The sequence below is a fragment of the Hippopotamus amphibius genome, chromosome 3, assembly GCF_030028045.1.
Source record: "Hippopotamus amphibius kiboko isolate mHipAmp2 chromosome 3, mHipAmp2.hap2, whole genome shotgun sequence".
Lineage (NCBI taxonomy): Eukaryota > Metazoa > Chordata > Mammalia > Artiodactyla > Hippopotamidae > Hippopotamus > Hippopotamus amphibius.
In genome coordinates this window covers 59,684,591-59,712,063 of record NC_080188.1, presented here as the reverse complement: position 1 = coordinate 59,712,063, position 27,473 = coordinate 59,684,591, and the positions used below count along the sequence as shown (strand labels likewise).

Below are 27,473 nucleotides of genomic sequence, written 5' to 3'. Positions count from 1 at the left end.
CCTGTAAGGCCAGACACTATAAAACTCCTAGAGGAAAACATAGGCAGAACACTCTATGACATCCATCAAAGCAAGATCCTTTTGACCCACCTCCTAGAATCATGGAAATAAAATCAAGAATAAACAAATGGGACCTCATGAAACTTAAAAGCTTTTGCACAGCGAAAGAAACCATAAACAAGACCAGAAGGCGACCCTCAGAATGGGAAAAAATAATTGCCTATGAAACAACGGACAAAGGATTAACCTCCAAAATATACAAGCAGCTCATGAAGCTTAATACCAAAAAAGCAAATAACCCAATCCATAAATGGGCAGAAGACCTAAATAGACATTTCTCCAAAGAAGACATACAGATGGCCAACAAACACATGAAAAGATGCTCAACATCACTAATCATCAGAGAAATGCAAGTCAAAGCCACAATGAGGTATCACCTCACACCAATCAGAATGGCCATCATCACAAAATCTGGAAACAACAAATGTTGGAGAGGGTGTGGAGAAAAGGGAACTCTCCTGCACTGTTGGTGGGACTGTAAGTTGGTACAGCCACTATGGAAAACAATTTGGAGGTTCCTTAAAAAACTACAAATAGAACTTCCATATGATCCAGTAATCCCACTCCTGGGCATATACCCAAAGAAAACCATAATCCCAAAAGAAACATGTACCATAATGTTTATTGCAGCACTATTTACAATAGCCAGGACATGGAAGCAACCTAAATGTCCATCAACAAATGAATGGATACAGAAGATGTGGCATATATACACAATGGAATATTACTCAGCTATAAAAAGGGATGAGATGGAGCTATATGCAATGAGGTGGATAGACCTACAGTCTGTCATACAGAGTGAAGTAAGTCAGAAAGAGGAAGACAAATATTGTATGCTAACTCACATATACGGAATCTAAAAATGGTACTGATGAACTCAGTGACAAGAACAAGGATGCAGATACAGAGAATGGACTGGAGAACTCGAGGTATGGGAGGGGGCGGGGGGGTGAAGGGGAAACTGAGACGAAGCGAGAGAGTAGCACAGACATATATACACTACCAACTGTAAAATAGATGGTCAGTGGGAAGTTGTTGTATAACAAAGGGAGTCCAACTCGAGGATGGAAAATGCCTTAGAGGACTGGGGTGGGGAGGGTAGGGGGGACTCGAGGTGGGGGAGTCAAGGAAGGGAGGGAATACGGGGATATGTGTATAAAAACAGATGACTAAACTTGGTGTACCCCCAAAAAAATAATAAAAAAAAAAAAAGAAAAAAAAAAAAAAAAAGAATTACTCAGTAAAAAAAAAAAAGAGAGAATGGCAATTCAAATTCTGCATAATTACTTACTGGTGAAACTACTTATTCTCCTTGAGGCAGCAGCTATTTTGCCTTCTTGAAAATTGTTTCCTCACAAGGTCACTGGCCAAGATAATTTTTCCATTGGTTTGAAGAAGACATATCTTGTTGGCAAAACTGCATCAGTGTATTAAGGATGTAGCTAGGGCAAGTAAGTAGCTGTTTGTTACAGCCCAGAATGAGACTATTTTAAGAAAATTCAGTGCCTTCATCACAGGCCTAAAACCTCTAACAAAAATAACAACATTAGCTAAATATAGATGTCACATTTTAAATCTCTATGTCAAAAAAGAAAAAGAAAAAAAAAAAGAAAAAAAGCCAAAAAAACACACAAAAAACCAGGACTAGTTTTGGTGGGATTGTTGATCGCAAATATGAATATTCAAATTATTTCTGTTCCATTAAGGTAAGTAAATGAATTTCACTAGAAAATTTTCTAAGTTAGTAAAATTTAATTAATAAGCTTAAGACATTTAATTCTTTTCAATTCACAATATGTTCTGTGTATTTACTGATCTCAGTGATCTTCCACTAGCTGCAGTGCCAAGAACTTTGTTGATGGGCAAATTGTACCTGACCTCTGGAATTCTATTGTAAGGTGCTCTATTGGCACCTTAGTCTGCCGATTTTTCAGAATACACTACAGAATCAGTTTTCAGATATCAATACTGCTCCAGTAATATTTATAATGTATTTCAGAAATATGAAAAGGTAGATTCCTTTGTGATACCCAAGAATGCCTTTAGGGCATGTTGGTGGTGGTTGTTTATAATGATGACGTTGTTGTTGCTTTCTCAAATATGTTCTACTTTGAGGATAACACATGGGATGAGAGAAGCCAAAATTATACAGAAATTCAGTAATTTTCTTTGTTTATTGCTTCCATTCATTGCGTGGGGTAGAGTTCACAGTTTGTTGTTAATATGGAGCTCTGTGAAAGGCTAAAACCCATGGATGACTTGTCATTTGCTGACCACCTAAAGGAAAGAGAATTAGTGTCTGTGAAATAGAATCATGATTCAAAAACTTAGTGACAGGCTTAAGAAAGGGCAATGAAAGTAGCATTAAAAAGACATGTAATCTCTGGAGAGTATTTTAAATTTCAGTAACAGAATAATTTCCATACTATTTAGCTGCCTCCACAGCAGGATTAAAGAGATCTAAACATGTTCGTTAAACAACAAATCTACAATGGTGGGATGGGGAAAAAGGTGCAGTCGGGGATAGAACGAGGGTTTCAGACTGTGGGAGGCATCTCTGTAGAATATTCTGTGTTAAGTGCAGAATTACTCTGTGACACATTATGAAAATTACTGCATGTGAGTATATCTAAGAAATTAGGGTAAGAAAAGCGCATGTTCTTGGCATATACTGGATGCGTAAGTAGCAACTATCTTCATTAAGGTTTAATATTTTTCCTGTCACATATTATTCATCTAGCCACCTCAAATGATTTTTGGAAATGGCTAGGTGGTAGAAATAAGTGTATTGTTTTCTACACATGTTTTCTGGCAAATGATTGTCATCCTGAATCCACAGATTTCACATAGATGAAGAAATAGGTGTGTGGTACTCTTTATACATATTATGCACCATTAAATGCTTTGGTGATGACGGTAACAGAGAAGATCAATGAAGGGAAGTAAGTTACCAAAAAAATTTTAGAAACTATCTGTAATTGTCTGTTTCCTGGTAAGAAGAATCTAGTCAGCCAATTTCTCCACTAGTGGCTAAAGTAAGCAAAGTAGAGTATATTTATAAGAACACCCACCCCTCGGGTTGTGTCATGTAGTATTTTTATTCTTAACTTTAGTGCACTTGGTATGGTATTTGTTTGAATCTAAAAGATATAGGGAATTCAAGTATTTGAGTCCAAATTTTTGGATATAGATTTAAATACACTGGAAAACAAACAAACAAAAACCTGACTCCTAGGTTGTGGTTTTGTAGCATTTTAACTGTAATCTTCAATTGGCTTAATATAAGTATTTATTTGAACCTAATGGGAAATCATGTTACCATCAGGATCTGCTATGGATTACTATTTTTTAAAATATGGGAATAACATTTTAAAATATTCTAATTACTACATCTGACACTTGGTATCTGGGAAATGTTTTGACCAAAGTCTGGGCTTTGATATATCAAGAAGAAACCCATGAATAAAAATACTAAAAAAAATTCCCAAAGCTGGACTTTCTCCAGAGTTTTGGATTGTTTAATTAGGATGTCAACCCAGAGAAATGAACACTACTTTGTTGTTGTTTTTCTCCAAGCATGAACGCAGTATAGCTCATTGAAGTTTCTCACTGAGCTGTGATAAAAGCTCCCAAGGGAAGGTGTTTATAACACTCCTCAGCTCATTGATGAAACCCTAGGTTTGAAACCACTGGGGCAGCAAACATCTCTGCCTCTGACAGGGAAGATCAACCTAACTAAATGTACAATCTAGGAAGGGCGGGCTATCATTTCTGCTCTAACGTGTTCCACACACGCTTGCAAGGATAGAGGACAGGCAAAGTATTTTTTTTTTTAAACTTTTTATTTTATATTGGAGTATAGTTGATTAACAATATTGTATTAGTTTTAGGTGTATGGAAAAATGATTGTTGTACATACACATGCATTTATTCTTTTTCAAATTCTTTTCCAATTAGGTTGTTACAGAATATTGTACAGAGTTCCCTGTGCTATATAGCAGGTCCTTGCTGGTTATTCATTTTATTTTATTTTATTTTACTTTATTTTATTTTAAGCTCTTTATTGGAATATAATTGCTTTACACTGTTGTGCCAGTTTTTTTCTGTACACCAAAGTGAATCAGCTGTATTTATACATATATCCCCATATGCCCTCCCTCCCTATCCCACCCCTCTAAATCATCACCAGTCATCCAGTTGATCTCCCTGTGTTGTATAGCAGCTTCCCACTAGCTATCTATTTTACATTTGGTAGTGCATATATGTCAATGCTACTTTCTCACTTCATCCTAGCTTCCCCTTTGCCCCCTCGCCCACCCCAAATATTTTGAATAGAGAATTTATTGCATTAAAAATTGCTTTTGATGAAGGTGAAATTATTACTCAACTAGTTTCTAATGTGAAAAGGTGAGAGTAATAAACCGTAGCAATTTTAAAAAAAAGTACCGGGTTGTCAACCCATTTTCTTCAGACTTAGATTAAAAGTACATGATAAAAATCTTGTTTTATATTGTATAATATATATAATTTATATACATTAGATAGAAAAATAAGTGTATTAGATATACATATTAGATAAATGAAAACCTTAGTTATATATATTATATATAACCAAATGTATATGTAATATATGTGTATACTATATATAAATATATTTATATATAATATAACTGAACTTCAACAAATTAGAAATTCATTCAATTCAGTAAGTTTGTATTTTGAAACAGGTGAACAACATCAAAAAATCCCCTTTAATAGCATTGAGTAAACTAGTCAAATGAAAATCAGTATGGCTTATTTTTAGCATTTCTTAATGCTCAAATGATATTAGTCCATTCTTCCAAAATGAGCAGTTTGGTAAAAGACAGTAAGAAAGAACAATTTAGGCACACTTGGCTTTAAATATGACATTTCTTAATTCTTGGAGTCCAAAAGCATGTAATGGAATTTTGGTGAGAGGTGTAGGAAAAAGAGGGATTGGTTATTAAAGATACATTTCCCATCCTTATGGAGCTACTCACAATTTTGGTGATAGTAAATCCTAGCATGACTCTGAATAATGTATTTCAAATGTGGTATCTGTCTGTACTGATTACTTGATACTTATTTTTACATTATTTTAATACATGATTTATCCTGCCTGTCACAAAGTAGGTATTTATTAAATAATTGATGAATGAATGGGTATGAAATTGTCATCAGTAATTAGAGCCTTAGTATACTTTGGGAGTTTGCTGGGCAAGAAGGTCTGGTGAGAGAGAAGGGCTCTAGAATTCATTCTACAAAACAATACCCATTAAAGTCTTCTGTCTCCATAGGAAAAATCAAGAAAATCCCAGTGTTGTATTTTTTATACATGGGAAAGTTTGATAAAGACAATTAGAAATATATTACTGGGACTTCCTAGGTGGCACAGTGGTTAAGAATCCACCTGCCAATGCAGGGGACACGGGTTTGATTCCTGCTCCAGGAAGATTCCACATGCCGTGGAACAACTAAGCCCGTGAGCCACAACTATTGAGCCCATGTGTCACAACTACTGAAGCCCACATGGCTAGAGCCTGTGCCCTGCAATGAGTAGCCACCATAACGAGGAGCCCGTGCACCACAATGAAGAGTAGCCCCCCCTCCATAACCAGAAGAAAGCCTGTGTGCATCAATGAAGACCCAACACAGCCAATAAATAAATAAATTAATATTAAAAAAAGAAATATATTACTAAACTGTCCTACATCATATTGGGTGGCTTTTTATAAGATACCCAGACAGGGTCACAGCAACTTAGAAGTGGCTACAATGCCTTTTGGCTATTAGTGGCAATTCATCATTTAATTGTGCATTTCTACAAATATGTATAAAAGTAAAGAATAATATTAGTAATTAAAATTCCAAACACCAAAGCACCATTTAATGCTAAATGTTCTAAATTATCTAATTACAAAATCAAAAATTGAATTATGCATGGCAATGACAAATATTGTCAAATGGTTTACTTCCTTCTGTTCTTGCTAATATTACAGAAAAGGCAGTACATTGAAATCATTGGTATCTGTTGAAGCATATTTAGAAGACAAAAATTCTGTTTAATCTAGGAATACTTGAAGAAATAAAACAATATATTTTAGATTATGATGTAATTTAAGGCAGGGACTAAAGAAATTATCAAAGCTTCCCAAATATTTTTGAAAATGACACATTTACACATAACAGAATAGAAATTGTCAGTCATTCGGCCTTCACTCCTCAGTATCTGACTCACACTCTTCCCTGGTGTATTGCATGAGGCTCTGCTATGAAGGCACAGCTATTTTGGCTCAACATGAGACGTTCTGATGGGCGCTACTCACTTCACACTTACCAGCAGGATTGTCCAAGGTTCGTTAGGCTGCAGTTTGAAATCTTCTGTTGATTATCATGTGACATGTGTTGTAGTGTGTTCATTCTTTTTTATTGATTGGCAGTCATCTGCTGTATGCGTATGCCAGAGTTTGCCTAACTATTCATCTATCGCTGGACGTGTGGGTGGAACCTAGTTTTTGGCTATTATAAAGAAAGTTACTCTGAACATTTCTGTACAACTCTGTTTGGAATTATGCTTTCAAATTTCAGCAACTTTAAAAATTTTTCAAAGTTTCTGTTATGAGGAGATATTTTCACTTTTGAGACTGACAGTATTTTAAAAAATTGAGTTTTGTTGAGTATGTGTTGGGGGTAATGAGTACTCTTTAAACACAAGCAAACTGGGCCCATGGAGTGGTAACAAATCTTTTCAAGGGCACCTTGATAGTAAGTTAGAAAGTAAAAATATATGCTTATCCTTTGTTTCTGAAATTCACACAATTTGCTGAGCTATTGGGAAAATTACCCACTACGTGCCTCTGTTTCTCATCGGTGTAAAGAAGAGGCTAATGCACGATACACACCTCATATGGTTAGTACGTTACTCATAGGATTATAGTAAGTGTTAAAGAAATTATTTCACGAAGAATGTTTGCCATACCGAGAACTTTTTACTTATTTTTAGGATAACTTACAGGAATCTCTTCTTCAGAAATATCTTGTTAAGTATATAGGGAATGTATGTTTACGGGGGTTCACTGTAATAACACTGTTGTAATGAAACATTGGAGATAATCCAAATGGCCTTCATAAGGGATTATTAAATCAATTAGGGTACATCTGCAGGAGGTAACAGAGAGAAAGGATGGAGGTGAGTGCTGGAGAAGAACAGCTGATTATAAATATTGCCTCAGTCCTTCCTAGTTGTGAAGCTTGGTCCATTCCTTAATCTCTGTTCAACCATAAAAATGATGATAATTACACCTACCTTATAAAAGTTTTTGTAAGGAATCAATGAAACATTACATATAAGTTGCTTAGAAGAGAACCAGGGCAGAGGGAGCATTCCATAAATCCACAAATCGTCATATCACCAGGAATACGTGCACCTGTTATAAGAATAAGGCAGGACTGCAGGTGTTATCATAGGATACTCATTAGAGAAAAGTGTTATTTTTCTTCCCCTGTAGATATTGTATGATGGAGACAGGTAAAATATCCACTTCTATATCTTTAGACTTGGGTGTAAGTGTTCAAATGTGTCTATTACTACTTTATTCTCTAACTACAGCCAGGGAACAATAGTTATTTTTTTATAATTTTATTGAAGTATAGTTGATTTACAATGTTGTATTAGTTTCTGGTGTACAACAAAGTGATTCAGTTATACATATATATATTCTTTTTCATATTTTCTATTATGGTTTATGACAGGATATTGAATCTAGTTTAGGAGGGAACAATAGTTAAGCATTTTCCAAGTTTCTAATTCAGCTTTTAAAATTCTCATTACAAATGAAAATTTTAATATACAAAAATTAACTCAACAGTAAAGAAAAAAAGTCAAAGTTAAAAGAATACTTCTTGGTCTTCGAGTATGTTATTTGAATTTGTGAATTTAAGAAACGTTATATATTTATGTACATAGGGAATAGCAAAAGTTAAATGTTCTAGTGGAAAAACTACTGTGATTGGCGATATTGAGTGATTGTCATTTTATATATTCCTCTACATTGAGATGCCTTAACATGAAAAAATAAAAATAGGAATGTTTATGCTAACAAATACACTTTGTTTTCTATGCCATCAAATCTCTTTAGGAGCAAGAAATCCTTCATATACAGGTTGTCCAAAAGAGATTCAAATAATTTTTATGAAATAAACTTACAGCCTTACTCAGATTTTAAAAAGAAGCTAGTTTTCATTCATGTGGAAAAACCAAAAACAGATCAGATGTGCATGCAAAGATAAGTAAAACACTAGCTGCTTCTCAGTAAAGGTGACAGTCTGTCTTTCATGCTAATTTATGTACGGTATAATAAGTAACCACTAAATGTAGTAGCAGGAGGAAATTTGGCTGGAATTGTTCCTTTTACAAGGCGCAACCACACTTCCTGCCCATAATTTAATTCTAATAAGGCATCCCCAGTCAAAACCCTATCACAGTGTACCTCACTGTTAATATTTTCAGACTCAAATGCAAGCTTGTCTACTCCATCAACCACTAAAAATCCAGAGATATGAGCACTAAATGACTCAATGGTATACTTAAATACATACACCCCAAGATAGGGGATTCTGAATTTTCCACTTCTTGGAGTATATGAGGCTCCATAGTTGACATCCAAGTTGTTAAATAAGATAGGACCAGGTGTAGTCATCCCATAAGTATGAGATGCAAAAAATGCCACCATCGGTGCATATCTGTAAGATCCTTTTGAAAAATCTGTTGGAGGAAAAAAATGAAGAGAGTAAATTTTCATGTTTTGATTTTGTTCTGTTTATATCTCTATCATTTTATCTAGATTACAAAAAATGTAAGGAAAAAAAGGTCATTCAGGCTTAACAAGGACATGTGTGTCTGGATGCCTGATTCTTTTCTTGCCTGAACTACCCAAAATGGCTTAGCTTCTCTGAGACTCAGTTTCTTCATTTAGATCAGGATAGAATGATAGTAACACTCAACACATCCCTCATAGATATGGCTCAAAGATTAATCTGCATGTTGCTTTGATCTCTCTAGAGATGAAGGAATTCAAAGCACTCTATGATTATTATGGTATGCCAGAATGTTTTAAAGCCTCTTGCAAGAATTAAAGCTGACATGATGTAGAAACAATTTTTCTAGCACCTTGTCAAACAGTTTCTAGAGGGTAAAACGGAAGCCCAATGAAATCATATGCACTATAGAGAAGTAGAAAAAGCAATCTTCTATGTAATTAATGCCAATGTACTTACAAAGGCTGAGATTTAAAAATAGACTAAAAAATTTACTCTTTATTCAGCAGATTATTAAGGAAAGCCTTATTTGGAACATATTTTTTGCCATCATTTTAAAGAGAATATATTTTAAGCCTGCACACATTGCCTTGTATAAAAATCAGAAATCATACACTCTGGAATTAAATCTATAGCACCAATACTTATGAAAGTAAATGGACAAAAACGCATCTTGTTCTACTCAATACATTTGAGCATGTTCTAATAGCCCTCAGCCAGTCAAAATGGCACTATGAACCTGACCTTCATAGAAGACATACTGCTGTACACTTATTAAAGCTTCATTTAAAGGATCAGATCTGATATGAATCAAAGGTGTATTCTTCAGCAATTTTGAGGAGAAAATTTTTATACTGGTTGGATATATATATATGTATACATACACATACATATATATCTATTTGTGTTTTCTTTTAACATGCACTAGAAAAAAAAGTGTGTGGGGGGGATTTTTAATAAACTGCCTCTATTACACCAATGTTGAAAATTTCAGCTAGTGTGTATCAATATGAGTTTACCTGACAAAATCATGTATGTTATTCAATGACTTTGAGAAGTAAAAGGAGTTAATCCTCAAGTGAGTCCAGATTAAGCAGGTCTAAACATTCATTAGTAAACATTTTAAAAAATGTTTTTGTTTATGACATTGAGCAAATCCAAGGACTTTCTTACCTGGAGCTAAAGCATTTTCTTCCACCACCTTGACAGTGCAGTTGTCACCAGTAAAAGGATGTCGGCAAGCACAGATAAAGCTAGTTCTTCCATTTATACATGTGCCCCCGTTCTGGCATGGGGATCTACTACAGTCTGAATACTCCTCTTTTACTGAAAAAGAATCAAGATAGAAGAGGGTAAAAGTGACTATTTTCCTGTTGATCTCAAATCATAGTTTGCAGCAGAATGGGAAAAACACTGAATTAGAAATAAGAAAAAATGTGTTCACTGGCTCAGGTCACCCACCAATGTAGTCATGGGATTTCATGCAAATTTCTGAACTCTCTGAGCTGCTTCTTCTGAAGCCTTTCCTGCTTCTTGGAAGTGGGAATAATTCTGTGATACACTACATTTATTTGTGTTAAATATTAAGACTTTGGTCAACTGTAGAACAGATAGAATATCTGGACACATAATCATGTATATTTGGAACCAGTACATGAAAAAGGTAATATTTTAAATCATTGGAGGAAAAAGAAAAGACTACTCAAGAAACGGTGCTAAGCTGATTGGATATGCATAAAAATATAAATTCTACATGTACAAAGATACTAAATGTGAAAAAAAATGATTACATTACAATCAAATAAAAGGAATATCTTTGTTGAGCTTTAAAATTTTGGAAAGCTCTTTCAGTGCAAACAAAATAAAATGCAGAAGCTGTAAAAGAAAAATCCTGATATTTGACCACCTAAATAGTAAAACTCATCTGCAATGAAAGCAACCCATTATTGAATTTCAAAGTGTCAGATTAAGAGAAAATACTTTTCAACAGATACAACAATCTAATGGCTAATATCTATAACAAGTGAAAAGTTCTGATTAATCCAAAGGAAAAAAGAATGTAATCCTGTAAAAACAGTGAAAAACGGGCAAATAATATGAAATGGCAAATTACTGAACAAAAAACTACGAAAGCGCACTAAAATTTTCCAAACTTATTCAACCTCACTACTAATTAAGGAATAATAAATTACCAACAACAACATTTTATCAGGTGGCAACATTTAAAAACAAAATAGTCATGCAATATGATGGAAAATGGGCATTCTCATACAATGTTGGTTAGCGCTTATATTGTTGGAAACTTTAAATAGGACACTTTGACCATACTTGACAGAATTAAAAAGGTTCATTTGATTTAAGCCAGAAATTTCTCCTGGCAGAAGATATATTCTAGACACACTTGCATGCGTATACAAAGATAAGTGTTCAAGAAAGTTCTTTATGACATCAATTGCACTAGTGAAAAATTGTAGAACAGCTAAATGACCACTGAGGTAGGACTTATTAAGTGAATTATAGTATCTTTTCACCAAGGAATATTAGACTGCAGCAAAAGAGTGGGGTAGATCCCCAACATATTTGATTTACTGAAGATGGCAAGTTTCAGTTCACTTATTAGATATAGAATAATTTCAGTTATTTAGAAAGCCTCAAATTATGAGTATGGTTATAAACATAATACATAATTATTTGGGGAGAAAAGGTTGGACGAATACATTACCAGCCACAGTTACCACTATGGCTCCACCTTGTGGAAGCAGTGTAAACAGCTTATAATTCACTCATTTCAAATCATGGTTATTGATGATTTTTAAATTTAGGGTTATTTGTTTTAACATTTATCTCAAGAGTGAGATCTATAAATATTTTAAATAATCTACCTCATATTTAATAATTCAAATTCACATAAAATGTGACCAAACTGCATGCCTATATAATTACTTTTTTGAAGTGTAGTTGATTTACAGTGTTACGTGATTAGTTTCAGGAGTACAACATAATGATTCAATATTTTAACAAATTATACTCCGTTTAAAGTTGTGATAAAATATTGGCTATATTCCCATTTTGATAAAAATATTTAATGGATCAACATCAAGTACAGAGCCTTGTAACAGACAGCTAAAGACTGCTTGGTACTGATTTGTCAATTGAAACTATTTGTATTTCATTATACAGTCAGCTATGAATCTACTTTTGTATATCATCTGGATCATATTTTCAACTTTATTACTAAAATACGTAAATGGTTAGGTACCTTTATAATTAGTTCCCATACATATCTGTGCTCAATTCAATTTGTTGTTGAATGAACAACAAAAATCAGGCTCCAATAAAGCATTATTTTCCTTTTGCCAACCTTCCGCATCCCTTTTGATAGAATTAATTGTGTAAATTCTGTTATTAGTGGTCTGATGCTCTGAAGTTCTGTTAAATTTATCATACCCTACTCTAATTGCTCACTTGTCCTTACTTCCAACGAGAGCGTGAGCTTTTGTGAGGTCAGGGCTCAGGTCCTCCATTTCTTTTTTTTTTTAATTGATTTATTAATTTTTGGCTGCGTTGGGTCTTTGCCGCTTGGCATGGACTCTCTCTAGTTGTGGCGAGCGGGGCTGCTCTTCATTGTGGTGCCCGGGTTTCCTATCATGGTGGCTTCTCTTGTTGCGGCCCACGGGGCTCTAGGCACACAGGCTTTAGTAGTTGCAGCACACGGGCTTAGTAGTTGTGGCTCTCGGGCTCTAGAGCACAGGCTCAGTAGTTGTGGTGCACGGGCTTAGCTGCTCCATGACACGTGGGATCTTCCTGGCCCAGGACTCGTTGTATGCGTGTCCCCTGCATTGGCAGGTGGATTCTTAACCACTGTGCCGCCAGGGAAGTCCCTCCATTTCTAAAACTTTGTGTCACTACTGACTAGCACAGTGTGTGACATACAGAAGTGCTAAATTGACTTTTTAAAGATGAATAAACAAATCAGTGGAAGAATGAGATGACCTCATCCTTAATCTAATACTCTACCCCTTCTTCACAGTTTCTCAAAGATCAGGCAGAGTTTGATGCTATGATGTCATTGGCATGTTTTTCTGGAGATATGGAATTATTTCAAGCAAACCGTCCACAACTTCTACCTTGGGCCTCCATAGCCTCTTAAACTCCTTCCAGTCCATTTATTTTCTTTGATAGAGATCAGTACAATTAATTGAGTTCTGCCAACTCAACATTCTACTATCTTGTGCAAGTACCATAACTAATCTTTTAATATTCATTTCCCTGCCCTGAACATGACTAAAATTCTTTTACCACTGTCTTGGAATGTTTCATAAGTCTCAATTTGTTCTGGTCTTTGCTTTCTGTGCCCTAATATATGCTCAAGTTACACTTTTCTATTAATCCTACTTCCACGTTTCACAAATGCTCATGTTAAATTTGAACTGATTGAAGAGCTCCTTACATTTTCAAAGCACTCTGTCTTTGCCAATATTTACCATTTTTTATTTTAATTACTTGCTTAATGTCTGAACTCCATGAGAAGAGGGGTTGTGTTGAATTTACTACTCTGTCCACTTAATCTTTCTCAGCACTCATTCAGCACTTGTTCAATAGGTATTTCATGAGTAAAATGAAAGGGCACTTTATGTTGATGTCTTCTATTTTTATTTATAGTACACCTAACATGTCATATATAATAGGTTTTATATAATATAATATTTTACTTTTATTTGTTACTTAACTTATTTTTAATTTTTATTTTTAATGCTTAGTTCTATTTTAGCGTCAGGATTTTATTTTTTTATTTCTTCATTTAAACAGTTTCCAACAGGTTAGTGAGGAGACCTATCACTGCCTCTGGGCGAATTTTGTCATACACAGAGGAAAGCATTATACAAATCCATCATTATCTGCTCTAGATACTGTATTCATGCAACATTATAACTTTTCTTTATCTTTCATCCTGATGTCAATGCTCTCTAACATGCTTTCACTCTTATACCGATGGATACATTAACTTTCAGTGCTATTCTGTTGCATCATTTATCAAAATTATACCTATCAAATAAGGCTTATCCTTCCCTTGCTCTAAAATACTCATATGCTCCTTTCCAATAACTTCTAGGAATGTGAACAGCTGTTCATATTAAATTTTCAAATTCATTGCTTTAATCATTCATATTCTGTTCATTGGTGTATAGATGGATGGAAATATTATTTCCAACCATCTTTACTACTTCTCCTTCAATTATCAGTTTAAATCTTTGTTCTTCTTTTTAAATCACATCCATTGTTCTTGATATTGATTCTGGAATCTTTTTCTCAACCCTTTAAATACAATGTAAAGCTCATTTAATCATATCAGCAATCTTTACCAAACCTCTACCCTGTCCCAGATGATTTACTGTAACCCTTGTCATTAAACTATTTTCATTTATCTTAAGCCATGCCCCAGAACAATAGTGTTTTTTTCATTTCATATTATCATCCATTTTGCCTTTTTCTTTAGTCATAATCTTAAATCAAAAGAAGTATTAAAAATGGCAAATATATTGAAATATTCTCAACAATATTAGTCATTAGTCATTAGGAAAATGCATGATGAAATCACAATTAGATACAATAATACACATATTAAAATGGAGATATGGAGACATATATATAAATACAGCTGATTCACTTTGTTGTGCAGCAAACAAAAAAAAAAGGTAAAATAAATAATGTTGACAATGCCAAGCACTAGCAAGGTTGTGGAGCAATTAGAATTCATACATTACTCATGGAAAAGGCAAGTGATTGGCCAGTCCTTATAAAGTTAAAACTATACTTATCTTACAACCATGCTATGCTACTGCTACATATTAACTCAAGAGAAATGAAAACTTATGTGTACACAAAAACCTGTATGTGAATGTTTATAGCAGCTTTACTTATAATCACCTTAAACTGGAAACAATCAAAATATCCTTCAACTGCCAAGTGGGTAAACAAACTGTAGTACTTCTACGCAACGGACTACTACTCGGTGATGAAAAGGAATATGTGCAACAGCGTGGATGGATCTTAAATGTATTATACTAAGTGAAAGAAGCCAGACTCAAAAGCCTGTACACAGTGTATGATTTAATTTAAAAGACACTCTGGAAAGATAAAAGGGTAAGGGAAGAAAACAGATCACTGGTTGCCAGTGGCTGGGAGTGGAGGTAGGGTTTGACTACAAAGGTGCATAAGAGAACCTGGGGGGAGGATGGAACTGTTCTCCATCTTGATCGTTGTGCTGCTTACATGACGACATATCTGTCAAAATTCATAGGCTGCACATCAAAAACAGTGAATTTAACTCTATGTAAATTAGGCCATAAACAAACAGACATCTCCCCAACATTTTTACTTCTATCATTTTGTTTGCACAGGTCTCCTACATCACTATGTCTTTTGTCTTTTTCTTTTTCCTAAAGACTTTGAGTTCAGAGAATCACACACTTTGCTTGTTCTGATGGTTCTGATGGTTCTGATTACTCCCTCCCTCCCACTCTTTCTTTTTCTTTCTCTGTCTCTCTCTCTCTCTGTGTCTCTCTCATGCTCTCTTCAAATAAAGGAAATCTCCATATTTCTATCTTCAGTAGTCTTCTTTTTTCTCTAGCTACCTAATTTACTTCTGTGCCCTCAAATATCACCTCTGTGTAATAATTTCCAGTTTTTATCTACAAAGTCTCTTCTGGTTTCAGGCCTACACTCCTAAATGACTTTTGGACATTTCCATAGGGATAAAAGATCTTTAAACTCATGTATCACAGACTAAACTTCTCTTCCTGTGTACATCTGTACTTCCTCTTTAAACTTCCTATTTCCATTAATGGAATGACCAACTTCCCATCACTGATGCTTTATTTAAACTTTGGTGTTATTTTTTATTCTAAGAGTTTGTGTTTTCACTTAGCTGTTCTCTACTAAATATATATTCACATTTAACTAACATACCCAGCTTCCATTTTGTTCCTTTCTCTGTCGCTATTCGAGGTCTTAATCTAGTCAAGCCAGGGCTTTTGTAATAATTTTCTAACTGATCTGTGAAAGAACTCAGAATAAATCTTGATAATGCACATACAAGATGATGTCATACTCCTACTCAAAAGTCGTTAATTGTTACCAACAGGATGAATTTAAACACTTTATACTCAGCACAGTGAGTAAATGGTTGATTGAATGAATGCTCAGCCCAAAGCTACCTCTTCCATTAGATCTGCCGAAAGATCCAGTTCTTAAGAAGACACTGAACTCTGATGATAATGAACTCCTATAACACTCATTTAATGCTTAGTGTATGCTATGGCATGTTTCTTTTCTTTCACATTCAAAATAGCTTTATAACAACATAGCGTTCAAAAGCACATGGAAAAAGTTTTAAAATATAAAACCTAACAACCAAATACCACATTACTCTTTAGGTACATCTTCCACTGTCAACTTTTGTTACAACAAAATTACAAAGTTTCCCTTCTATTTCCAGTTGCCTGCAGAGTTCACTATTTTTCCAACAATTGAAACCTATCCCATCATCTTATTTAATAATACTGCACTTGGCTCCCAACACACTCAGCACATCCCACGATACTTTGATTCTCTACCTTTCTCCATTTTTTCTTTTATGCATAACACTTATCACCTTTTAACATACCACATAATTTACATTTTTACTTATGTTTTTTCTCTCTCTATCCCTGATAGAGTGTAAACTCCAAGAAGATAAAATTTTTTTAAATGTTATTATGTATCCAAAGCATCTATAACAATACCTGATTTTATTGGCACTTAATATTGTGCTGATGCCTCTTAAATCTAAATATCCTAACACTTGCTTAAGATTATAAAGCCTAGAAAAGAGTTCTTAAAGCAATGCTGATTAACTATAAAAAATGATTTCCTTTTTTGTAAAAGTTAGATGTGTATTTTAATTCCTATATGATTCAGGCACAATGACAGGCAATAACTTTCTTTCATTGATTTCTTTAGTTCTCCAAACACTGTGTAGTAATTTTTTTTTTGGTAATTTATTCAAGAGGTGAAGAGATTTGAGTTTACATTAATCAATAGTATCAACAAAGTACCATGTGACATTTTCCTCTAAAACAATGATATTCAAACAAACAGCTTTGAATAATTAAAATTAAATTTACAATAAATATAGTTCTTTCTTTTCAGATCCACTTTGAAGCTGTGTATGGCAAAATTGGCAATTGCAAACTTTTAGGGTATGTTTTTCAAATTTCATACACAGTTAATATATGGCATAGCTTTTTTTTATGCTGCAATTTTTTGTCAAGATGTGAATATCATGTGCACTCAGACCCCTGTGCAACATGCTCACAATCTGTGATTTAATAATCCTGACACATTCTTTTTCAGGTTTGATAATACATCACGAAATAATACTATCATGTGCAGTTTTGTACTTATAGTGTTGTCAGAGACTGGTGGAAAGACGTCTATTCAGTGTATTTAATTACAGACCAATTAATAATCAAATTTAGTGTCAATCTTTGGTGCCGAAGAAACAGTCTATTGTTGAGAAATAGCTCCTGTGATTCTTATTAGAAAACGAATCCCAGCATATGCAGTGACTATGTAAATGGAACCTGGTATCCTGTCTCATTTCCTTTTTATTGTCAGACCCTGTGTCATAAATTTTGGCTTAGACGTGAGCGTCAAATGCATGGGCTTCTGACTGTTCACCTTAGGTACCATGGTCACTTGACTGCAAGACATGAAGCAGGAAAGGATTGTCAATTTTGTCAGCATCCTCTCTTCAACCGTCATCCTACCATACAAAGGGGAATCCTCTGGAAAGCAAGGGGAGTCTTCTCTTCTCCCAGGGAACTATGAACAAAAACTAGTTCATTTAATATTCTCTTCAATACGGTTATGTTTTATTGACACAAACTGGTGAGGCTATCCCCAGAAGACAGCTTGCTAACCAACCCTGACACACAGAATATCTTTAAGAGCATGAAAAGAGTTAATACAGCAGGCCTGAGACTGCTACCTTCGGAAAGGCTGACTTGCAAGGATTTGCCCTTGATCCATACCTGGGAACTTGGCTTCTCTCCATTCTCTAACTTTTACACAAAGTGTCTTTTGCAGTGCCCTGACTCTTTGTACAAACTATATGATTTATGCTGAACTTCTCCTTTCCTTTTAGAGTATGGAGTTTTGGTATGTGCTCAGCAGAGGGTGCCTACGTGACCAGCCCTGTTACGGAGTGAAGGTTTGTGTCCCCCACAAACTCACAGGCAGCATTCCTAACTTCCCAAGTGATGGTGTTAAGAGGTGGGGCCTGTGGGAGGTATTTAGGTCATTTAGGTATTTTGGGGAGAGCTGTCATGAGTAGGATTAGTGCCCTTTTAACAGGGTCCCCAGGGAGCTCTCTACCTTCTCCCCTTTCTGCCATGTGAGCATAAAACAAGAAGTTGACAGTCTGCAGCCCAGCAGAGGGCTTTCATCAGAACCTGACCATGCCAGCCTGATTTCAGAACTGTGAGAAGGAAACCTCTGGTGATCATAAGCCGCCTTCCCTATGGCACATTGTTACAGCAGGGTGAGCCCCAGTAAGACCCTTGAGAGCTGAATATCTGATGGGCTTCTCTGGGCAGAAACACTGCACACGTTACTGTATTTTTTGGTGACTATAAAAAAGAATACATAGAAGTGCACCCCCTCATGGGAGGAGAGAGCATTGGAAAGCCCATGCGTGGATTTCTCCAGACTTGGCCTGGGTCTTTTCCCCTTGCTGATCTTATCATGTATCATTTCACTACAATAATCTTTAGCTGTGAGTGTAACTAGATGCCGAGTCCCATGAGTGCTTCTAGCATAGCAAGTTTGTGTGTCATTTTGGATACCTTACAAAACACATTGTAAACTCAATTCAAACAGCTATTCTTCAAAATTTAATCAGCTTATATTCAACATTTTGTGTAGAAGTCAACTTATCCTGAGGTATATGTGAGAATGTTTATTTTTTATAATATGGAAAAGCATATAAAGAAAAAACTCTTGGAAAAAACTCATTAAAACTTTTGCAGATTTTTTTAGTGCTTGCAAACGCACGTGCATGTTTATACATGTAAGGCTTTATATTTTTAATCCTGTTCTTTTTGATTTATTATTATGTGATAAGCATAAGCTCATTTATCAACATACGCTGAGTTTAAAACACAGTGAATTATAAATTAAAGATGGAACAATGGAATACCATGAGCATTTAAATTATGTTGCGGGCTTCCTAGGTGGTGCAGTGGTTAAGAATCTGCCTGCCAATGCAGGGGACACGGGTTCGAGCCCTGCTCTAGGAAGATCCCACATGCCTTGGAGCAACTAAGCCCGTGCGCCACAACTATTGAGCCTGTGCTTTAGAGCCCGTGAGACACAACTACTGAGCCCATGTGCCGCCACTACTGAAGCCCACGTGCCTAGAGCCCGTGCTCTGCAACAAGAAAAGCCACGGTAATGAGGAGCCCGCACACTACAAAGAAGAGTAGCCCCTGCTCGCTGCAACTAGAGAAAGCCCGTGTGCAGCAATGAAGACCGAACACAGCCAATAAATATATAAATAAATTTTTAAAAATAAAAAAAGTAAATTATGTTGATACATGGAAATAACTGCATATCAAATATTAAGTGAAAATATTAGAAAAAATAAAATATAAACATTGAATATAGCTGAGAAAATTGTATCATATAATCATAACTACCTTAATAATACACTGTATGCTAGTTGATTTCTTTGATCCTCAAAATAAACTCTGTAAGGTGGATATGTTATTCTAATTTTATAAATGAGAAAAGTATGTTTCAGAAAAATAAATGACATTACAAATAAACACAGTGCTAGGCAGGACTTAAACTTTGTTTTCTTGATTCCAAATTCAGTGCTGCTTAGTCATCACAGCTGCCTCTAGGCTGTGTCACAAAATTTAGAAACGGTTTTAAAGGGATATGAGACAGTTAAATATTCACTAGGGTCTTACTTTTTCTCTTTTAAATTGCTTATATCCACAAAAGTGATAACTTAAAAAGTTGTATTTGGTATACTATCAAATCTTTTCCAGAATGTAATCTTTCTTATGAAGAGTAGTTACAGTCATAGTGATGAATGAAAGAGGGTTATTAAGGAGAGTGAAATATGCTTGGTGAATACTGGAGAATCGTTAAAAAGTCAACGATCTCACAAGCAGAGGGCGCTTCCTCAGTCATACTGCTAACATTGTTACAACAATTCAGGATTCAGCTCCTCTTGGAAGGCAAGCAGCCAAACCCTCTCTGCAGGGACAAATAGGCCAATTGCTGTACAAACAAGTCTTCAAAGAGGAAATAAAATCCTCTTGGTGTCTATTGGACTATTGTTTAGAAACAAATCAAATATTTAGGGGTTCAACCAGAACAGTGTAACAGCATTGGCCTAGAAGGAATCATAATTGGCATAACTGAATGTGGGAATGGCTCAGAAGAAAGTGATAGGGAAGAGAACTCCGAATTTTCCCTCCTACTGAATCAACTCAAAGAAGATCTTGTGAACAGCTGTTGGTGACTTTCAATGACAACTGCCCACTGGCCATTATCACAGAAAAGCTAAACTGAAAAGTAGCTCCACTTCCTTCTGGTCAATGCAGAAACAAGTGGTAATGTTTGGGTACTCAAGAAAGCAAACTCCCTGGAAATATCAACTGTGGCTATATGGAATATTCAGATACGGCCAGACTCTGAGATAGATATGATGTATCCTACATAAGCAGAAGGAAGAGAAAGGCAGGTGAATAGACTTCACGATCTACTTGAGTACAGTGGTTGAGCTGAGCCCTGAGTCCAACAGACCAGCAGTCAGGCTCTATCACTTACTGCTTGCATGACCTTAGGCAGGATACCTTTGTTCATCTTTCTGAGGGTTAGTTTACTCTTCTTCAAAATAAGAATAATGATAGCTGCCTCACAGATACTAAATGAAAGGACGTATGTAGTATAATTTGTACAGTGCCTGGGATGTAGTAAGTGTTAATAAATGGTATCCAATATTACATCATTATAGTATAACTATTATTAGGCTTCAAAGGAGGTTATCAGTTATTAAAATTAAGATTAAACAGAAAGAGACTCATAGATGTAGAAAACAAACTTATGGTTACCAAACGGGAAAGGGGGAGGGAAGAGGGATAAATGAGGAGGTTGGGATTAACAGATACATACTACTGTATATAAAATAGACAACAAGGACCTACTGCATAGCACAGGGAACTAAACTCAATATTTTGTAATAACCTATAAGGGAAAAGTATCTGAAAAAGAATATATATACATATATATACGTGTGTATAACTGAATCACTGTGCTATACATCTGAAACTAACACTATATTGTAAACCAACTATACTTCGATTTAAAAAATGAAAAAAAAAGATTAAATTTTCAAAATGATATTGTTTTTCTTTCTACAAACTGCATTTATTCTGCAAATGATAGTGGCTATAATCTGAATAATATCATTGTGAGATTTGTAAAATGATGATAAATTAACTTCTGGTGTTAGGTAGGGGAGTAGTGTGGCTAGACAGTATTTACAATATTATAGCAAAGGGCGAAGGAAAAAGCCAAATTTAACTAGTGTGTCAGTGTGTCTCACAGTTGGTATCAAAGGAAGCAGTTTATTATTTTGCAATTGGTTTATTCTTATAGGAGGCTTTAGCCTGAGTCCACTGGTTTCACTAACTTGCATAGACTTTACCTGCTCAGCTGTCCAATGAATGCCATCAATTTTATGACCCATAGAAGCAGAACCTGCTTAATGAGCATGCATGTCTATGCATCCACTTTGAAAGGGTCCCACACATTTTGTTGTTGCTCCTGCATAAAGTGAATATCTACCTCACATGTGAAATTAGGCCAATATATCTTTATTGCCCTGACATCATTATGGGTTATCTTTAGAAAGATAAAATAAAGAACTTTTAATTAATTATTAACTTTAGGTCTATAAAAATCCTACTTACAGTAAATAAAGGTACAGGAAGCAATTATATCAAGGCATCATTAAAAAAAAAGAGAATCAGTACTAAGTTAATTATTAGCTCATTAAGCCCAATATTGAGTCAACTGTTATATAAATATCTCAATGCAGTTTTTATAAGCTCCTAACATGCTTTCTTTATACTATAAAAGTTTATTAGTTCTTATGTTCTATCAAATCTCTTAACTCAATTAATTTTGAAGCTATCTAAATTTATACTTACTGTATAGATACAGATATTTTTTGGTTTAAGAAAAAAAAGTGACACGGTCTGCCTGTTGTATGATCACACATCCTGTAGAGTTTAACTGAAACTCATTTGCAGTGTCCACAAGAGGACCAAGGATTAAAATAGTTATGGAGAAAGAACAACTCAATATTTTTTCTGAAACTATTATTGTAAGAACAACTTGTACTGAAATACTACCTTTCTCTTGGAAACATATAAGCCTAAATAATTTGTTCTGTGATCCCACATGGTAAGATTAGTCCTCCTGGGTCAGATTAATTTGGAGGTAGTCATAAATAAATACAATAGTTTAAATACTCAAGAGACAACTTTGTATTGTTTTGTGATTTCTAATATCAGAACATTCAGAGATTAAACATGAATGGCCATATTATGCCAGCATAATGATTACCCTTTTGTAATTAAAAAGCAGAAAAATACAAAATTCATCCAAATGAGTGTATAATTTAACACCAGACTCATTTGAGAGGTACACTGCCATTTCTTTTAGTAAGAGTCCGTAGCTATTCTTTTCATTGTGAAAATATTATTTAATATCACTCATATGCGAAACATCTTAATAAAACACTTCTTTCATACAAAGAGACTATTAAGTAGTTTACATTTACTACACTAAATTCTTCTTTCTCCCCAAATGTATGTTTCTCCTCTGGTGTTTACAATATCTGTCAATGGTACTGCTACCCTCTCATTTCCCAAAGGCAAAAATATTCCAGATCTCTCCCCTCTTCGAGTGCTGTTTATTCAGGATGCAAATAGCTCTTTTTTTTTTTTTTTAAGGCAATCCAGTCTGCAACATATTTCTGCTAATGAGCTCAGCAAAATACCTATTGCAATCCCATGACATAAAAGTAAGAAACCAGGATCCAGAGAGGTGAACCTCCTCAAGGCTACACAGAAACATACTGAAACAACTAGGACCAGAATTATGATTTGTTGTTCCTTAGACCATTAATTTTCCCACAATCTTTCTGTTGCTGTTGATGTTATTTTCACGACATTATTCATTCCCATCTCCTCTGATTCAACTACCTCTTCCTGAGATCTGGCTCTCATTGATCTTGCCAATAATGTCCTGACTGGTATCTCTAATTTCATACTTTGTAGTCATGCTACACACTACTGCTAACTTTGTGCTTCGGAGACACAGTTCTCACCACACCCAACGCTCTGCTTGAAATTTTCAAAGACAACTCTTTACAAAATCATGTCTACATGTCTTGAACGTGTCTCCCCAAAATTTACATGTTGAAATCCTAACCCCCAGAGTTGATGATATTAGGAGGTGGGGCCTTTGGAGGTGCTTAGGAGATGAGGGTGGAGCCCTTATGAATGGGATTAGTGTTCTTATAAAAGAAACCCTACTGAGCTCCCTCACCCCTTCTGCCATGTGGGGACACAGAAAGCAATTACAGGAACCAAGTGAACCAGGAAGAGGTCTTGCACCAGCATGTGTCTATGCTGGCACCCTGATTTTGGACTTTCCAGTCTCTAAAATGTCAAGAAATAAATTTCTGTTGTTTATAAGCTACATAGTCTGTGGCATTTTGTTAAAGCAGCGCAAAGGGACTAAGATACTTAGCTTGTCATTCAAGGCCTTCTATGATCTGCCCAAATTGAATTCCTGCTTACTGTACATTCATGGAGCCAGATAGTCATTCAACAGATATTCATTGAGTTCCCACTGCATACCAGACACTTTGCCTGGTAAGGCCAAAATGAATAGGATACAACCTCATCTTATTCATCAGGGACCTCATTGTCTGATAGCTTCCTTTAATTACATATGCAAAGAAAAATGTTCTACTAGGGCAAACTTGATTGTTTTACAGGGGTCTCATCAGAAAAAATGTTAAGAAACATGTAGAAAAATATTTACGCTATCAACATTTATATTGATGCCTGCTTTACATAGGATGAAATCAGATTCAAATAATATATCAGGGATGTTTGAACTTCTTAACTATTTACTCAAGTTCCAGTAAGTGCCTTTTATATCTTATGGTCTTGCTAAACTATACAGATCTACTAAATGCCACTTAAATAAGAAAATAGATTAAAAATTATTTTTTGACAATAGCTTACCAGGAAGTAGAATGTTGTCTGTGTTTCTCTGAGTCCGACCTATCAGGACAGTGGTCAGATTCACTGCTGATTTCTTAAGTGTATTGGGTTTCTTCAGCAATGGTTTTATTTGCTTCTGTGACTTGACAACATTTGCAAGACTACCAGACAATGATTGATTTATATACCGAGTTAAATTAGATAAAGCAATTTGAGTTTTTATTTCAATTACTGATTCCACAAATTCTGTCAGACCTTTCTGAAGAAGCTGAATATCTGGTAGGGAACCTTTTATCCTCTTGGGTATGGTAGCATTCATTTCTGATATACTTGTAGAAGCATCATGACATATTGTTAAAGCTTCATAGAGAGTCTTGTTAAGTAAAGAGAAATTAATGGAAAGATGAATCGATTTTGCTTCCAGTGATTTAAATCTGGAATTTAATACCTGCAGTTGTAGAGCCTGGTCTCTCTCATTTGTAGCCATACTGCCTTTTTTTAGTGAAACATAGTAAGGTATGAGCGTCTTGGTCACTTTAGACTCAATGCCTTGCAACCGAGTTTCAAAATCTTTGGAAAGTTTTGTGGCTGAGAGTAGTTTTTCCTCCAAATGACTCATATTTTGCTGGTATTTTATCACTTGGAAACTGGTTTCATTGAACATTTGAGAAATCTTTTGGAGGTTGGACAGACTTAGTTTTTCATCTTTAGGAATATATGCAAGGGCCTTGGCAACTTGCAGAACAAAGTTATATCTCTGATTATCATTGACCAAAATCTGAATAGAATCATTCAATTGTTGGAACTGAGAAATGAATGTCAAAATAGTTTCCATATTTTGGATACATTTGTGATGTACCTCAGGATTATACTTTATTGTATTGAAAGTCTCTTTTAGCATGTAGTTATCTTGAATGAAGTCAATAGCATTATTTATAACAGTTATTGTCTTATTTAGACCATCTTCCATTTCTAAGGCACGTTCATTGATACGTCTGTCTAAGGCATCCGCACGACTCTGCACTTCGTTTCTAAGTAAGTTGTGTCTTTTCGTAACTTCTTTGATGAGAAAATTTAGACTGTTAACAGCAACAATCAGATTTTCCACTTTTTTCTTTGTAGCTACTGCTTCTTTTGGTTGCTCGTATGTCATTGTCTCTTTAAAGGATGTTCCCTGCTCAAGCAAGGGTTGAAGAATCTCCATATCGTAAGTCAAATCATTTAGTTGCTCATTCATTTTATCCATTTTATTGTCCATTGGAAAGAGAACCTCAACCAATGTTTGGTTTAAAACTTGTAAATTTTCTTCTGTGTCCTTAATTTGAAATTTAAAATCATCTCTGCACTTGGATAACATGTCTTCACATTCCTCTTTGACAGATTCTTTCTCCATCTCCAAAGCAAGGGTGAGATTGTTAATCTTGCTCTCTTGGGTGTGCAAATCATCAAACATCTGCAGCAGCATCAAACCCTGCTTCTTTATAGTCCCATGTAGAGTAGACATGTATTCAGTGACATTATTGCTAACTGATTCAGCAGCTGGAACACTCTTCTGATTTGATACTTGTTCAGTTGATAAAAGATGCTCTTGTACTTCCTTCATTTTAGAAAGGGTCTTGTTGAGGGATTCATAATACAGAATGCTCCTTGAGCGCTCCTGTTCTAAAGCACCTTCTAAATGAGTCTGCTTTGCTTCTAGTTCTTTAATAGGCTTTTCACATGTAAGAGTCATTTCTTGTTTTACATTTACAATGCGATTTTTTAGATCCAGTATATCAGTCGAAGTGGGCCTATTTTCTTGCATTAAAACAGACTTTTGCTGGACTGCTGCTAAAACCATGGATTCATTAACTTGTCGAATTATTTGTCTGGTGTTTTCAAGTTCCTCTGAGAGAGTTGATACAGTCTTGAAGAGCTGTGCTATGGTCTCTTGCATTTCATTTTGAAAAATTTTAAATTGTTCTCTTACTATATCTTTTACCAGATCATTAATGCTTTTGGATTTTAGACCTAGAGAAATAAATAATAGATGACAATAAATGATACATTTTATTTATGTAAACTTTAGATATCTTTAAAAAGATAAAAGTTTGAGACTAAACATTAATGACATGAAATAATAAAAATAGTTCTTGATTATGTTTACTTATGACATTTTAAAAAATTACTAGAGTTCATAGAAGGTGGTCACCCTATTAATTGATAAGTCTGAGGGAAAAAATCAGTTGCAGGGAACACACTAGAACCATAGAACTAAGGTTCTCTGGACAAAAATATAAAGGAACTACTACTGACTTCAGTTAATAGAGCCATGTATGGAATGATTCTAGCTTTAGTCTTGTATGAAAATAAATGGTTTTTCTGCCTTAGTAAATAATACCTGGTGTTAGCTCATGGCTGTTTATTAGGTTTCTAGTACAGTTGACCCTTGAACAATGCAGGGATTGGGGAGCTGACCCTCTGCACAGCCAAAACTCCACATACAATTTATAGTTGGCCCTATGTTATATCCAAGGTTTCTCTGAATCCACAGTTCCACATCCTCAGATTCAACCAACTGACTGTAGATTCTGTAGCACTGTACTATTTACCATTGGAAAAAAGTCTGCTTATGTAAGTGGACCTAGGAGGTTCAAACCTATGTTGATCAAGGGTCAACTGTAATTAGGTTTCAGTGCTCATGTTTCGAGCTTATAAAACTTAATATATTGACTGCAGAGATGAAATTTAATGAGGTTCCCAAATAAGGAACAATATGAAGTAATAATCACAAGATTCAACAATAGTTTATAATAACAATAAAATAAAAATAATGAGAGCTTTGGGGATCACAAAACTAAGTCAAATGAAGACAGAAATTTAAGATATACATTGACTATCATAATATGATATTAATTTTCTAGATGATTTTATTTATTTTTAGTTTGATATTACTTTTTCAAAATATTTTTATTGAAATATAGTTGATTTATAATAACATGACAGTAATTCTTAAGAAAAAGAGGAGAGAAACTTGCCAGTGATGAAGCATATACTAGTATCTCCCCTTTAGAAAGAATAGACTGATCACGAGCCAGAATTTTATGGACAGTTTTTTTTTTTTTTAAAAAAAGGAAAAAGTAAAAAAGGGTCTTGAACTATTCAGAACTACTTAGAACAAGAAATAAATAGTAAAAAATATAAAAACAAACAAATCTGTTACATACAAAACCAGAA

The 27,473-nt window shown here is 34.9% G+C and overlaps 1 protein-coding gene across 1 annotated transcript in view; it reads right to left on the bottom strand.

Annotated features, from left to right (window-relative positions):
* Window positions 1–8,051: 8,051 nt before the first annotated feature.
* The window catches only part of MMRN1 (multimerin 1), a 61,462-nt gene continuing 42,040 nt past the window's right edge, over window positions 8,052–27,473 (bottom strand). Inside the window, exons 6-8 of the mRNA XM_057728092.1 lie at window positions 24,279–26,267; window positions 10,072–10,218; window positions 8,052–8,845 (exon numbers count right to left, since the gene is read on the bottom strand). Coding sequence (XP_057584075.1) covers window positions 8,424–8,845; window positions 10,072–10,218; window positions 24,279–26,267 — 2,558 coding nt within the window. The 3' untranslated portion in view covers window positions 8,052–8,423. The remainder of the gene's footprint in view (window positions 8,846–10,071; window positions 10,219–24,278; window positions 26,268–27,473) is intronic.